This window comes from Leuresthes tenuis, unplaced genomic scaffold (assembly GCF_036924035.1).
Source record: "Leuresthes tenuis unplaced genomic scaffold, fLeuTen1.0.hap1 SCAF_3, whole genome shotgun sequence".
Lineage (NCBI taxonomy): Eukaryota > Metazoa > Chordata > Actinopteri > Atheriniformes > Atherinopsidae > Leuresthes > Leuresthes tenuis.
Genome location: NW_027325357.1, coordinates 14,884,556 through 14,897,971, shown reverse-complemented (window position 1 = coordinate 14,897,971; position 13,416 = coordinate 14,884,556). Strand labels below are relative to the sequence as shown.

General features: G+C 39.4%; 1 protein-coding gene across 1 annotated transcript in view; it reads left to right on the top strand.

Moving 5' to 3' along the window:
- Nucleotides 1–9,452: 9,452 nt before the first annotated feature.
- sema3fa (sema domain, immunoglobulin domain (Ig), short basic domain, secreted, (semaphorin) 3Fa) overlaps nt 9,453–13,416 on the top strand; it is a 48,312-nt gene continuing 44,348 nt past the window's right edge. Inside the window, exon 1 of the mRNA XM_072382000.1 lies at nt 9,453–9,598. Coding sequence (XP_072238101.1) covers nt 9,490–9,598 — 109 coding nt within the window. The 5' untranslated portion in view covers nt 9,453–9,489. The remainder of the gene's footprint in view (nt 9,599–13,416) is intronic.

Sequence of the window (13,416 nt, the reverse complement as noted above, 5' to 3'; positions counted from 1 at the left end):
AATTGATTGATATTTCAAAAGTTTTTTCCGAACTTCAATGTTTGTTTTTCACCTGCAAACTTTAAGCCAAGTTTACTCTTTTTAATGTCTGTAATGTTTCCAAAACTCCAGGAAGCACTGCCAAAATAATAATAAAAAAAAAAGCAAATAAAACATTATTCAAACAGAAACTGATGATATCAAACTGATTCTGCAAATAGTTTTTCGTAAAATGATATGCTGATGAATAACTTGAGTGTTAGGATGGGGAGCACTGATGGGAAAGCAGACGGTGATAAGACTGAATGATTCTCCTCTGGGATTGACTGGAGAGCCACTGACAGTTGTGACATCCCTCCAACAACATTTCCACAGTTAATTAAATTGTGTACTAAGCCACAGAGAAAGACAGAGTTTAGAGTATGCTCTTGATCTACCATGCTGTCTCCAGACAACACAGAGCAGGATCTTATACAACACAACTGGTGCTGGAAATTCTGGGAACAGATGTCCACATAGATTTGCTATCTTTCTGCAGAGCTGAGACACTTTAATCTTGTCCACTGTTAGATGTGTTAAAACAGATTCTTCTTCTTAACGAGAAATTTTTCTTCCTATCATTGCAAGACATTTTATCTGTTGTGAATTAAATGTTCAAAGCCACAGTCGTGAATTCTTTTGTCTTGTGCAAATGCTCTGGTCTTGCTTTGCTTCCAGTTCTTCATTTCTGATACTTTATAGGACATTGTTTAAGATGGAGTTCATTAAGTTTAATTTGATTTTAGACTTTCCTGGCAGCAAGCTTACAGTTGAGGCAGCAAAAAGAGTCTGAAAAAAACAAAACAGCATTTTGTTTGTTATTGTGTTTGCTTGGCCTCTCTCACTTTCCTTTTCTGTCTTACATGGGCTTAAATACTCGTGCAAAAACCTTCTCCATTTCTATCTTGCACATAATATCTCTCGCTCGCTTTCTCTCTCTCTCTCTCTCTCTCTCTCTCTCTCTCACACACACACACACACACACACACAACTGTTTGGTCTCTGTCTCTCCTATAGCATTTTGAATTCTTGAGCCACCTGTTTCGCGGCCTCATCAGTGCGAGTGATGACAGGGGGTGGGTAGGGGTGAGTGAGAGAAAGGGTGAAGGACAAGGGACTCAACGTAGTCCAGCACGAGTTGTAGCAAAAGCAAAGTGAAAGCTAAACAGGCTCTGCAAATAAATATTTCAAACCCAGAATAGTTGAATGGCATCTTTTCTTGCTCACGTCTGCCGTTTTGACTGCATAAGTGCTCTGACAAGTGCAATAACTCACATTACGCTAAATAGTCAGACGGTGTTCTTATGAGAGTCAAAACCTTGACTGTGGAACGCTGTTCACTCCACAACATTATTTGTTAGCATGACGGTTACACAGCGAAGGGAAAGTAAAAATGATTTTTTTAACGAATAGCTCTGAGAAAGATTTGTCATCACTATGACTGTCCAGTTCTCTATGAGTCTGTGTAGGCACTTTGAAGCTTTAAATAATGTCATTATCATGTTAGTGTGCATCAATTCTAATATGATCAAAACTCCTCAAGGTGGCAGATTTGCCATTCAGTAACACAAGTATTGTTTCTCAACCCCAAAAACCTTATCTTATGTCACTCTCTAAGGAATTCTTTTGTTGACCATGAATTAAAAGTGTGATTTCAAATAAGCCCCCTGTTTGTGTGATGTATGTGATGTGTTTTCCAGTGGATTGCTGCCTAAACAGTTTTACCTGTTTTTTTGTTGTTGTTTCTCACAAAGATTATCATAGGCTACAGCAAAGCAGCTTGGTTTCATATTGTGGCACTCGCATCTGTCTTGCAGTAACTCCGCCTTTCAAGTTCCCCATCCCTTATAAAGCACAATGGTATATGTTCTGATCCACTCCCGCTTACCCTCTGGCAGATTGTCCAACCTGATGTCATCACAGAATGTGTAATAGCTGCACTGGTCCACGATGCAAAATGTAGCAGTTAAAGGCCTAAAAACTTTTCCTTACTCTGTTCTCTACACAGATACCATTCAAGTTTCTTAAGTTTCAGCACACTGATGTTTTTCGTGTCCATACATGTCCCTAAGTGATACTGTCCACTTTCCATGTGCTAGTATGTACTTGGCCATAAATGCCTGTTGGGGGGTCGGGTTAGATGGCAGGAGGTGCTAATCCATGGACCTTTGTGACACTCTAAACGCCTGAACATTGATTTAAGTTTTGTTTTTCATGATGTTTCAGTAGTCAGTGTACTTTTCTTTTTCCTCATCTATTCTGTTTCCTTACTTGTGTACTGTGCCCTCACTCACAAATGGTTAGAGGTACATGTTAATAGTTTATGGTATAGGTCTAAATATTACAAGATTCTTAGTTAAACTGTTACAGAAATCACATGGTTGTGTCATATAAATTTTTCTATTCGTGTGTAGTGACTTCCGTCATATCATGTGCCCGACAGAAAATAACAGCGTCAGGAAAACGTTGATATGGCACAATTTACAAACATAGATTTTGACTTTTCAATGCACATTTGGAAAAAATTTATGTTCTGGATGCTTTCAAGTGAGAATTGCCAAGATTGTCTGGTCAAAAAAGCAAAGTTCTGTCGTGTAAGGCTGTTAATAGATTTGTCTTGAAACCAGAATGAATCGGACACAATGATAAGGTTTTTCACTCAGCTACTGTATGTTAAAACCCAAAAAGTCCCATGTATTCCCCTGTCAGACCTCAGACTACAGTAGATTGAGCTCAACTCCAAACATTCACCATTTTTGAGTGGAGTGTGGAACAAAAAGCATAGTCATTTCCTCTCCTGTCCACAGTATCTCCCTATGGTCAGAGGCCTGCGGCTGGAGCCCGATGAGGAATGACATTGACATGCCAGACTCTCAGGAAGCCCACACTAACACCGCTGCATGGGAAAACTATTACAACCCCCTACCCCAACCCCAAAAAACCACAGGTGGCACCTTTATTCATAAAGTCATGCGAAACATAAAACCTGTGTTATTGTCTGGGCTATATTTTTTGCAAGAAAAACAAAAGACAAGAGAGAATAAGAGCAACAAAATATGATGTGCTTTCTTCGCCAAGTGATAGCGGTGGAGAAAATCCACCAGGCAAGCTGGGTACAGGATCAGACCCAGTGGAGCCTGTTAGAAACAGCTTTAATTCATACCAAATCATCCCACCACAGCTGCCCTCCTCCCTCTGTTCCCAGGCAGAAGACATGTGAGCCAGATACAATGAGACAAACTTGTGTCATTTATAAAAGGCAGCTGTCCCATTTTTAGCTCCACAAAGCTCCAGCTGAGTCATAGTCAACTTCTCTGACAAAAGACTGAGGAACAAATACGAACCAAAGAATGACAGCCAGTTAAACATAGCAAGATCTGGATGAGGAAAATATTAGTGAAGAAAAGAATTACATTTATCTTCAGGACACAGCTCAAAAAAGCACGTCATGTGAGGGTAACTGGAGGGAGAAAAGTACAACTGAAGAGAATTTACGGTGGAGCGCAAGCATCTCGTTAAAGATTCACTCTCAAGCAATGACTGAGGCTGTTTCAACAGTACAGTGTCTTAAAGTCAACATGGCCAGCATTACGCCAGGCCAACACAAATAGACAAAATCCAAGTTATTTTTGCAGTTAAGGTTCACAAACAGTATGTGGTTTGAATGGGAATCTCAAAACAGAGGCTGAATGTCTCTCCAGCGGGCATGCATGTACTTAAAGAATAATAGACAAATATTGTCGTATTTATCAAGTGAAAACATTGTGGTTGTAATAATGACACACAAGAAAATCAGTAACTGTTCCAAAAACAGATAACTGACCTCAGAGTCAGCATTTTCATGTGTTTTTATGTTCAGTTTACATTTTTCTTGTTTTGATCCCAAGTACATAATTTTCTACATATTTTTACAGTGTTGATGGCAAATATGGGCTCTATGTTCAAACACTTAGAATACAGATTGACATAATAGAGTTTGTTCTTCAGCCTAACATTAGATAAAGTGAATGTCTGACAGTTACGTTAATGATAGAAAAACAAAACAGGCTGTCACGAAACTTTGGTCATAGGATGTACCTATTTCCAGTCTCGGGTGTCTAAAAAAAGCTAAAGTTTTAAGGTTCTAATTCAAGTTTTTTCACTGTCTGGCAGCTTTGTGATGGAAGTATGACTCTGCGAAGTGCAGAGTTATCTTTTTCCCATTTAAATGCTAATGAGCATACTGCAATACCAGTCAAAGCGCAGCAGAAACAGTGTGAATTTTTAATATCTTATCACACCAAAAGGTAACAGCATCACCGGTGAGGTGGAGGGATGAGTACATGTTCCCTCATTAAATTCTACACAATTGATGTGTCCCTCAAAGTGCGCCGAGGGCCATTGCATGTGTCACAGCATCGCCGGCTGTGTGTGCGTTGGGGTGGAGTGTGTGTGCATTCACATCTGCCCGTGCCCTTTACATGTGTGCACACATGCAGATGTGCACAGTGATGTACGGCTGCACTTCTTTCTCCACCTCATCAGTAATGAACAGCTGTTAATTGCCTCCCCATCATGTGGGAAGGCCAGAGGACAGCGGCTGAGGTTGTCACAGCCAGTTAATAATTACTTTCTGTGAATGATGGGGACATTGGTGGCAAAAGGTTAGAGGAAAAAAATCATTTAATGTCATAACACTCATATTAGATAATGACCTCTGCTCTTATACAGTCTGGATTTGTATTCCCGGGTGGCACCTGTTTCCATGAAAACCACTTGTCTAAGCGTTAATGTGCTTCTTATTTATATTCTTATAGTTTTGCAAAATGCTTTTTTTCAATCCCCACAGAAATTTGTCAGAGTTATAACCATAATCTATGCAGGGTTATCGTCGTGTCCTCAAGGAAAATAACAGCATTTTTAAATAGACAAGTTCAGCAAGATCAGTCAAACTCATATTGTGGCAGCTGGTAAATCTATTGTTATAAAAGAAATGTTTTTACCACAATGATGTGATGTCTGTCACAAAACTTCTCATGAGAGGAGAATATAAAGTTTCCCCCTGGTGGTATTCAAATTCAGATTTATAAACCTGACTTCTCCCCTGCAGAACAAAACGCCTTAACATCAGATTTCACAGAGTCCCAATAATGGTTTTTCCTCTGTGTTCTTGTACCCAACGGGTGATCTTTGGTTTCAACATTATCTTTCCCTTTTCTCTCCTCAGATAGTTGCTAAAGATTGCTAGAGGAGAAACAGAAAAGCATGGGGGACTATTGTGAAGGCGGGAGTTCCTCAAAGCCAGAATTCAATAATTGCTTTCCTCTTGTCTCACGCAAGTGACAGATGGTGAGGCCACCAGAGGCCTAAAGATGGGAATAATATTGTTGATTAAAAAGAAATATAAGAAACAACATGCAGCTGTTGGCTAGGAGACAGAATGGAAAAGCTAAAAAAGCAGAGAGTAAATGGGAAGAGACAGAGCTGGGAAACAAAGAGGGTAACAGTGACAGAATAAAACTTGACTGGTTGACACGTTTTCATTGGAGGTCATTTGAACTTCTGGTGTGTGAAGTCTGGGGAAAGAGCTAGTTTTACTTTTTGACTCCTGTGGGACAAAGAGTTGTATTCCAGATATTCACGCAAGTTGTTTTTCATTTGAATCTGGTGCACAGCCCATCCTTTGAGTGTGAATGCCCACATGCACACGTTAAGCTGGGTGCCTCTCTGTGTCTGTGAGTGAATGGACTCCGACAGTCTTTCAGGGTTGTCCAAGATTCAGCTGGACTCACACATTAATTTCTTCTGCTTTGCATGAATATGCCTGTGTTGTGTTACTTGTTTCTCAGAGAGTTTTGCTCACATCAGGGGAAATTTAACACTTCTAATGGCAAATGCTGATGCTGAGCACTAGAACTTTCTCTGCTATGAAGTCATGTTGTGTCCTTCATTTGAGTACACTGATGTAAGATTTGCCTCTCCAAGATGTCTGTCAGAAGTTAGAGAACTTAAAGCCACAACCAGAGATCAAGTGTCTTTATTTTCACTTTGTAGTATAAAGATGCCTCAGAGGCAGTTTTGTAATGAAAAATTACAAAACAGATGTGTAAGCACTGCAAGTAATAAGCTGTCTTGGAATTTTGAATCAATTGTTCCAATAGAATTATCAGATTCAGCTTTATGTTCAGTCACTTCCACATAACCTTATCAGTAAGTAAAAAATATAAAAAAAAAAAAAAACAACAGAAGAATCAGCAAATTGACTCTGATTGTGTCCCCTAAATTCCTCTCTGACCTGACACAATGTTAAGCAATTCTAATGTCCCCAAGACTGCAGAAACCTAAGCTACTGTATCTAACATTTATGGAATAATAAGCGTGCATGTTGGGCGTCAGCTGCGTTGTGTGTTGACTGGATAAGAAGGAAAATAAGCCAGTGTGATCGGATGGTGGATCAAGTGAGATTAAAAGATTTAAGGCTCCATTTGCCCATGAATATCTGATGCCTATCAGAGGCGAGAGATGGTGATCCTCAATCAGGTCGCCGAGGTGTTGGAGGAAATCTGCCTTATCTGCATCTGGCCATTTTTCAACATTTTCTTATGTGAATGTGGAGCCTTTGTTTCTTCCTCTTTGTCTGAGTCAAAACATAGTAAATGATTCATACATGATTCACAAACCGAACACCACTCTGTACCATGACATTGTCAAAACAAGCAGAAAATGAGCAATTGTTTGGCTCAAACTGGACATACAACCAAGTGCTGACGCCAGATAGTAAATATAAAGCAGCAGGCTGATTACAGCTGTGAAATTACTTCAGCATGATTTTGATTGTCCTTTAGACATGTAAAATGAGCTTCCCCTGGTCCTTCTTAAAACCATCAAGGAAATGTCTACAGAGTTCAGACTTAATAAAAACTAACAAAAATTACCACAATTCTTGTGTTACATTTAGTATGATTTTATATTCTGCTGCAATGAGTCATTGTTCAACTATTTTATTTTATTATTTTTTTTGTCATTATGAGAACTCTGCAGAACTTGATTTATGCTAATCTGTCTCAATCGTCATGTTAATAAGCCAACATTTTGGTCACAAAAATAAATGCTAATGGAAATGAAAATAGACTGAAGCCACAGGTTTTCTTTCAGAACTTCCTTTCAACACGTGGGATCAAATTTATTAAAAAAAACACACTCACATACTTTTGGCTTAACAGTAAATGCAGCAGTGTTCCCACACTGAAAATACTGTAATACTTCAATCCTGAGGAGTAAAAACATATGGAAAATGTGAAATGATAATTGCTGCCAGTGGGAAACTGAATCTGAATGCAAGCGAGAAAAAAATATCAATGAGCTCTTGTCATGAATTAAGATTTAAACAACTATTGGTTCTGGTTTTTTTTTAAGGAAATGTACGTTTGGGTGTAATGATAGAAGCAGAATTCATTTGAAAACTTTCCTCTTGTCGTTGAGGGAACTAGACATCTCGACATCCACCCCTGCTGCGGATATTTTCACTGACTTCAGATGTCCTCTCGGTAAGTTTACTTTTGAAGCCCCCTGGAGTGCACAGAGATGCAGAGCAAAGTGATTTTTTGTATCACATTTTGGAGCGCACGGATGCTAAGGTAGGTTCCCTCCCCCATGGGTGTGTCCTCAGCCGGGAGATCTCAGTCTATCCACCTGCAAAACTCGCTTCCCTGCACTACTCATTTGAGCGTCGCAGCGCACGGCTGAACCCTCTCCCTGCTGTTTGTCTCCAAGACCAACTCTTTGTTTGTCACCTCCTCCACTGGAAAATACGGAATCTGCTGATGCAATTTAGAGATCCCCTCAAGTTTAAGCGGCTGCGGCAAGTTGATTTAAATCCAAGCTTTGTTTAGCTTTGAGATAATCGTGCAGGATCTGCGGCGGATACGCTTGCGGACAGAGCAGCTCCAACAGTCTGGGTGGATGGTTTTAAATCTTGACCAGCCATAGCACAATATTCCCTGAAGGTAGGTAATAGTCTGAGTGCCATTGTGATGCATGACAAACCAAAACAGTTATTTTTGTGACAGATGCGCTCTTAAATCAATAGGAAACCACATTTGGTGGAGAAGAGTAACAAGAATAATCTCAGTGCTATATCAGCAAAAACAAAGACTTAATCTATAAAGTGCATTAAAATAATTTGGTTTTGAACATTAGAAATTATTATCTTTTAGAGACACACAGCAGCCTTTTATTTTTGGTGGATCTCTGACACACTGGAGGTCGTCTGTAATAAGACATGACCCTAAATTCTATTTGAAAATAATGCAAGACGCATGAACTGTGTGTGGTTGATGGACGATGTGAGTTTTGGGGCATTTCAAGTTTTTACAACATGCGATGCTCTTGCTTGCTACCAAACTAAACAGTACCCTGCTAATACTTTTGACTGTTTAAAATCCTATATACAGTGCTTAATCGACACGTGGTTTATCTCCATGTCCTCATAACTCAAAGCCCCGTCACATACTTGCTTTATTTTGGTTAACGGTCCGCTTTGGAGTTCTGCCTTCTGGGGCTCAATTTGCAACACGATCTTAAGCTCTGACTGGCTATTTGACCTCAAGCTCCGATCCACGTTTACAAGTAGATCAGTGGCATACATGTATGATTAGACCTAAACATACCCTCTAACACTGTGTTATTGTTTCTAGACCAATCTCCTCAAACAGCATTTTTTACAAGTTTTAGTGCCGTGTTTAACTTATGTCGGATTGTCCGCACACTCATAACTTGGACAGTCATCAGATCCATTTATGAGGATATTATCTTCAGCTCTCTTTGTGGCGGATCACCGCATGCTCGTGCGCTTTGTGATTAAATCTGTGATCGCTGCCAGTACGCGCTGGGTTTATGAAGCAACTCTACCTTACTGTTTGGTTGTAGTAAAACAAAAGCAATAATTCCGGAAGCCTTAACCATTCAAGTATTTTTTGTTTTGTTTCGCAACTGGCCATTTTAAAGATATCTTAAACACATCCTATGTCAGAATTGTGAAAAGTGAGGATCTGCAATGAGGCCAGGTTCTTATGGCAGTTGGAAGAAGAAGAATCTCAAGTTCCTTTAATGCAGACTCCTACAATGTTATGGCTCAAATTAGTGTACAACCAATTAAAATGAGTATCTTAGGATTTTGAGAACTAGTTCCACTTTTTGATTCCATCATTAGACATCCAATCAAAATGCATAGCCAAAAAGCTTCATAAAGTCATCTCCTGTTTTTTACCTTTGCACTTCACTCCTGCACTTAGTACTAAAATGCTAAAGACTAACACTAAGAAGCTAATTCTTCAGTGAAGCAAACAAATCTGTACTTGTAGCTCAGTAGCCAAGAGTTGGCTGCTGCAGATGCTTTTTGAATTGAAATGGGTGGATTATTGTTTGATGCTCATCATTATCTTTCTTTCAGCTCCTGGACTCTTCTTTTTTTGTTAACAAACAAGAGGAGCAATGTTGTGGGACAAATTGTCCTGGCTGCTGGCCCTGTTGGCCTTATCATCTGGGGGGCTGCAGTCCTCCGAGCCCCTGTCTGTGCCCAGAATCTTCTTGTCCTTCAAAGGTAAGGCACTGAAAGTAAAGCTGTGACCTAGTTTGTGGGCTCATTGGTTTATCTCCACAAATACAGATGTGATCAGGTGCAACACTTATGTCTTCGATTTGCCATCCTTACCTGAAATGGAGTCTTGGCACCAGCTGAATTCAAGGCTTGGTAAATCTGGCTTTTGTGCACTCAGAGCCTAACAAGGACTTTGATTGTGTTCAAGGGGCCAATGAGAAAAATGAGGGGATGTTTTAATGATTGCTCTGACCATTCAGGGCTGGAGAATTTGGCTTCATCGAATCGCCTGGCTGCTATTAGTGCCCCAAACAAGCCTTTGTGTGACCTCGGCTCCCATCTGAAATCAAGTCAAATTTAACACTTGGCTGGGCACACACTCTGGGTGCAGATCCAGTATGTTATGAATGTTGGCCAGTGCCACATGAGACCCTGTGTGTTGAGCTGTCCTGTTAAAATAGGTCTCAGTGGGGCAGTTTCTGTTGCTTTGTCAATCCTGTGATGATATTATGTCCATGGCTGTATGTGAGGTTTTATTGTACCGGTCTCTGAAGAGAAAATTTGATAACAATCCGAGTTCAGACCCATGTCTTTTTTATGAGATTATCGATTTTGTAGTTTACCGTGATTTTTAAACCTTGAAAATTCAAACACTTATATTATGGAAGAACAGTAGATAATAGACATAATGTTGATTTTTGAATATCAGAAATTGTTTTTTTTTATTCCACTGCCAAAGTAAAATTATTATTTCAGTGCTGTTTCTCCTGTTAGCATGATTATGCAAAAAAATGACCTTGCAAAATTTCCTGACAGTGGTTGGAGAGGTGGAGCACGGTCAAGGAAGGAATCCATTAATTTCTGATGCAGACAGAGATCACTTTACTCAAAACTGCAATGTAGTGCATTGGCCTTGGTGGAGGGCTGTGCTCTATGAGTGACCTTCATATTTTTCTCATGCTACTTGATAATATGCTTTTTTAGACAAGCTGTTTAAAAAAAAAAAAAGAAATGAATAAATTTATACCAGAGACTTTGTCTATTAAGGCTTAACTTCCCTCTTTGTGTATCTGTTTGTTTCCCCTTGGTTTGTCCCTTGAATCCAATAATTTTCTCTTTGTCTCTAATCAAGTTTGATTTCACGCATTTATGATCTCTTATTTGTTTCGTGGAAAGTTTTTTTCTATTTCTTTTAATCATGTTTTTTATTTTCTTTTGTTATTGCTTGTAATTAGTTGCAGAGGTTACTATATGCATGACAGAGCAACTTCAGATCGCTTGAGACTAGAAATCCACATAATCTGTGCCTTCTCTAATTGTATAGATTTTAAAACCCTACCACTGGGAATGCCTTATTAAATTTTTATGTGCTGGTGTACTTAACAAAGCACTTGCTTTTAGATTTCATAATAACGACACACCTCTGCCATGTATGTATCACTTATAATAAGTCCCTCGTGATAATGTAATCCACCTCACTGAGCATTTTGATTGTGATGATTAAACGAAACAAGGAGAAACATCAGCTGCCATGCGTTGGAGCTGATAGAATCAGTTGTACAGTGTTGCTGAATTTGCTGCCTATAACCTGGCCCCACATGTTTATCTATAAAGGTCACATAGTATCACTATTCCACTGATTATTTGCATTTTATGAAGCTGATGGAGAGGATTTTGCTGCATTTGGCTGAGATCCAAGCTTGTTACGAGAGAACCCACACTTTGTCTTTGGCTTTCAAATATTTGCCCTCTATCAAAGCATCAGACACTGGGCCATGGGCATAATTGTATGCATATTTTCTGAAAGAGAAATATATACTGTAGGATGGCTTGAGAGCATTATATTGTGAGAAGACTGCAAAAATGCACTCTATACACACTGCCATTTAAAAGTGTCTTGTCCTGAGGTATTTGTATTTATGCATGTTTTCATAAGCTCTAAACATGTAAAAACATGTATTCATGTGCAATATCATTGATGCATAATGTTACTAGTTTAATTTCTGCTAAAGAAATGTTGCATGATTGACTGATTTTTGTGTTAGTTTGAATTATTTTATTATTTTCCATTGATCACTGCATATAAAACACTAGTGTTTTTTTTCTTTTGCACAAAGGGCAACAATAAATTATTGTATGCAGGATTTCCACTTTTGAAAGCACAAAAATCCAATCATTAGATATGTTTTAGTGCTACATCTTGTAAGAGAAGGTTTACAACATAAATTACCATTCATTCATTTAGCCCAGAACAGCTACTGAGTATGTTAGTGCAGGCTGAGTTATTAACTGATAAGAACCAAGTGAGCAAACAGAGGATAAGACCAAAGGAATGTCCATTCAAAGCAGATAATCAACCCAGACTTCAAAAGAGCTGAAAAATTGGAGACAGACACACTCAGAAAAGTCCAGCAATTCATCTATCAGGGCTGTGGAATTTCTTGTCTCACAACATCTGATATTCAGTTTTTTAACATCAAATAAACTGTCGCCGAGGTTTTTGGAAATACGTTTTTTAAATAAAATTTCAACTCATATGTCTGTTACAAAAGGGCCACATTCGTGTAGTTCTGTAAGTGTACTGTCTCATAAAGACCGAGCGAGACTGTCTTGTATCAGCTGCTGAGAACTCCTATATTTACTTTTAAACAAGGTCTATAATCACGTGCTATTTTAGAGCGCTGGGTTCTGCAAGGTTGTGACCCTTCAAACAGAAGCCAGTCACTCCCGAGGTTAACAGCCCTCAAACTGTGGGAGAATGTCACCGTATTAACAAGTAATAGCTTGTTAGGCTAATCCTCAGGCACATTTGAAAGTGTTTATCTTTGTTTTTCTTCAGCCTCTGAACTCCACGGGAGAACACCTGGGCACAAGGTTAACCCTGGGAAGAAAGCCTGGATAGGGAAGACAAAGCGATGCAGTCCTGTAATTGGACTAATTTCAGGGACAATCTTAAGGTTGATCCTGCCTTTGTAGTCGCCCGCCCCCCAACCTCACCCACTGGACAGTCTTTAGTGCCTTGTAATGGGGTTGACGACTGTTAAGCCTGAACAAAGACTTTACTATCTTTCCATCTTTCCTGACAGTTTTCAGTGTTAAGATCAGAAATGGGCACATGCCCTTCAACTTTTTTTTTTCTTTGAATAATGAGCTGCTACTGCGTTTGAACTTTCTATTTCTAACCCTACAACAATAGACAGCTTCCACAGATTATGTTCCATAGGCAGATTTATGAGACTTTTGTCTTCCACATGTTATCTCACTGTGACATTCCTCTATGTAGGTGGTCCTGCACTGTTGTCATCTTTTTGACGTCTCTGGTGAAAGAGAAAGCATTAATCATCCTTGTCCTGCCCCAAGCTGCATCTTATCCCCAGACTGTTAAAGGGATACTGGAGATTGCGCCTTTCACAACCTGTTCACTTATATAACTTTGACATTGGAGACACAGCTAAGAGCGTCAGCCAAGCCTTACCGCAATCAAGTCCTAGCAATCGATGAACTGCTGACAGCTTATCCATAGCTTACTTCTTTGCCAACATACGATCCTTGGACAGTAAGGATGGATCTTTTGTCCCGCTCGGAAAGTCAAGATGAATAAAATAAATGAGGTTAATGAATGCATCATTCCAATATATGTTAAAAAGCACACAAATCACCACCTGCTTGCCTTCATCAAAGATAGATCAAGAGGCTTTACAGAACCATTGTGATCAGTTGGCTAATCATTTGGGAGATGGCATTCAGTCTTCATGTACTCACTGAAGGGTGTTTCCATTATACTGTCCATCCCAATTATATCAATGAAGACAGGCTCAATA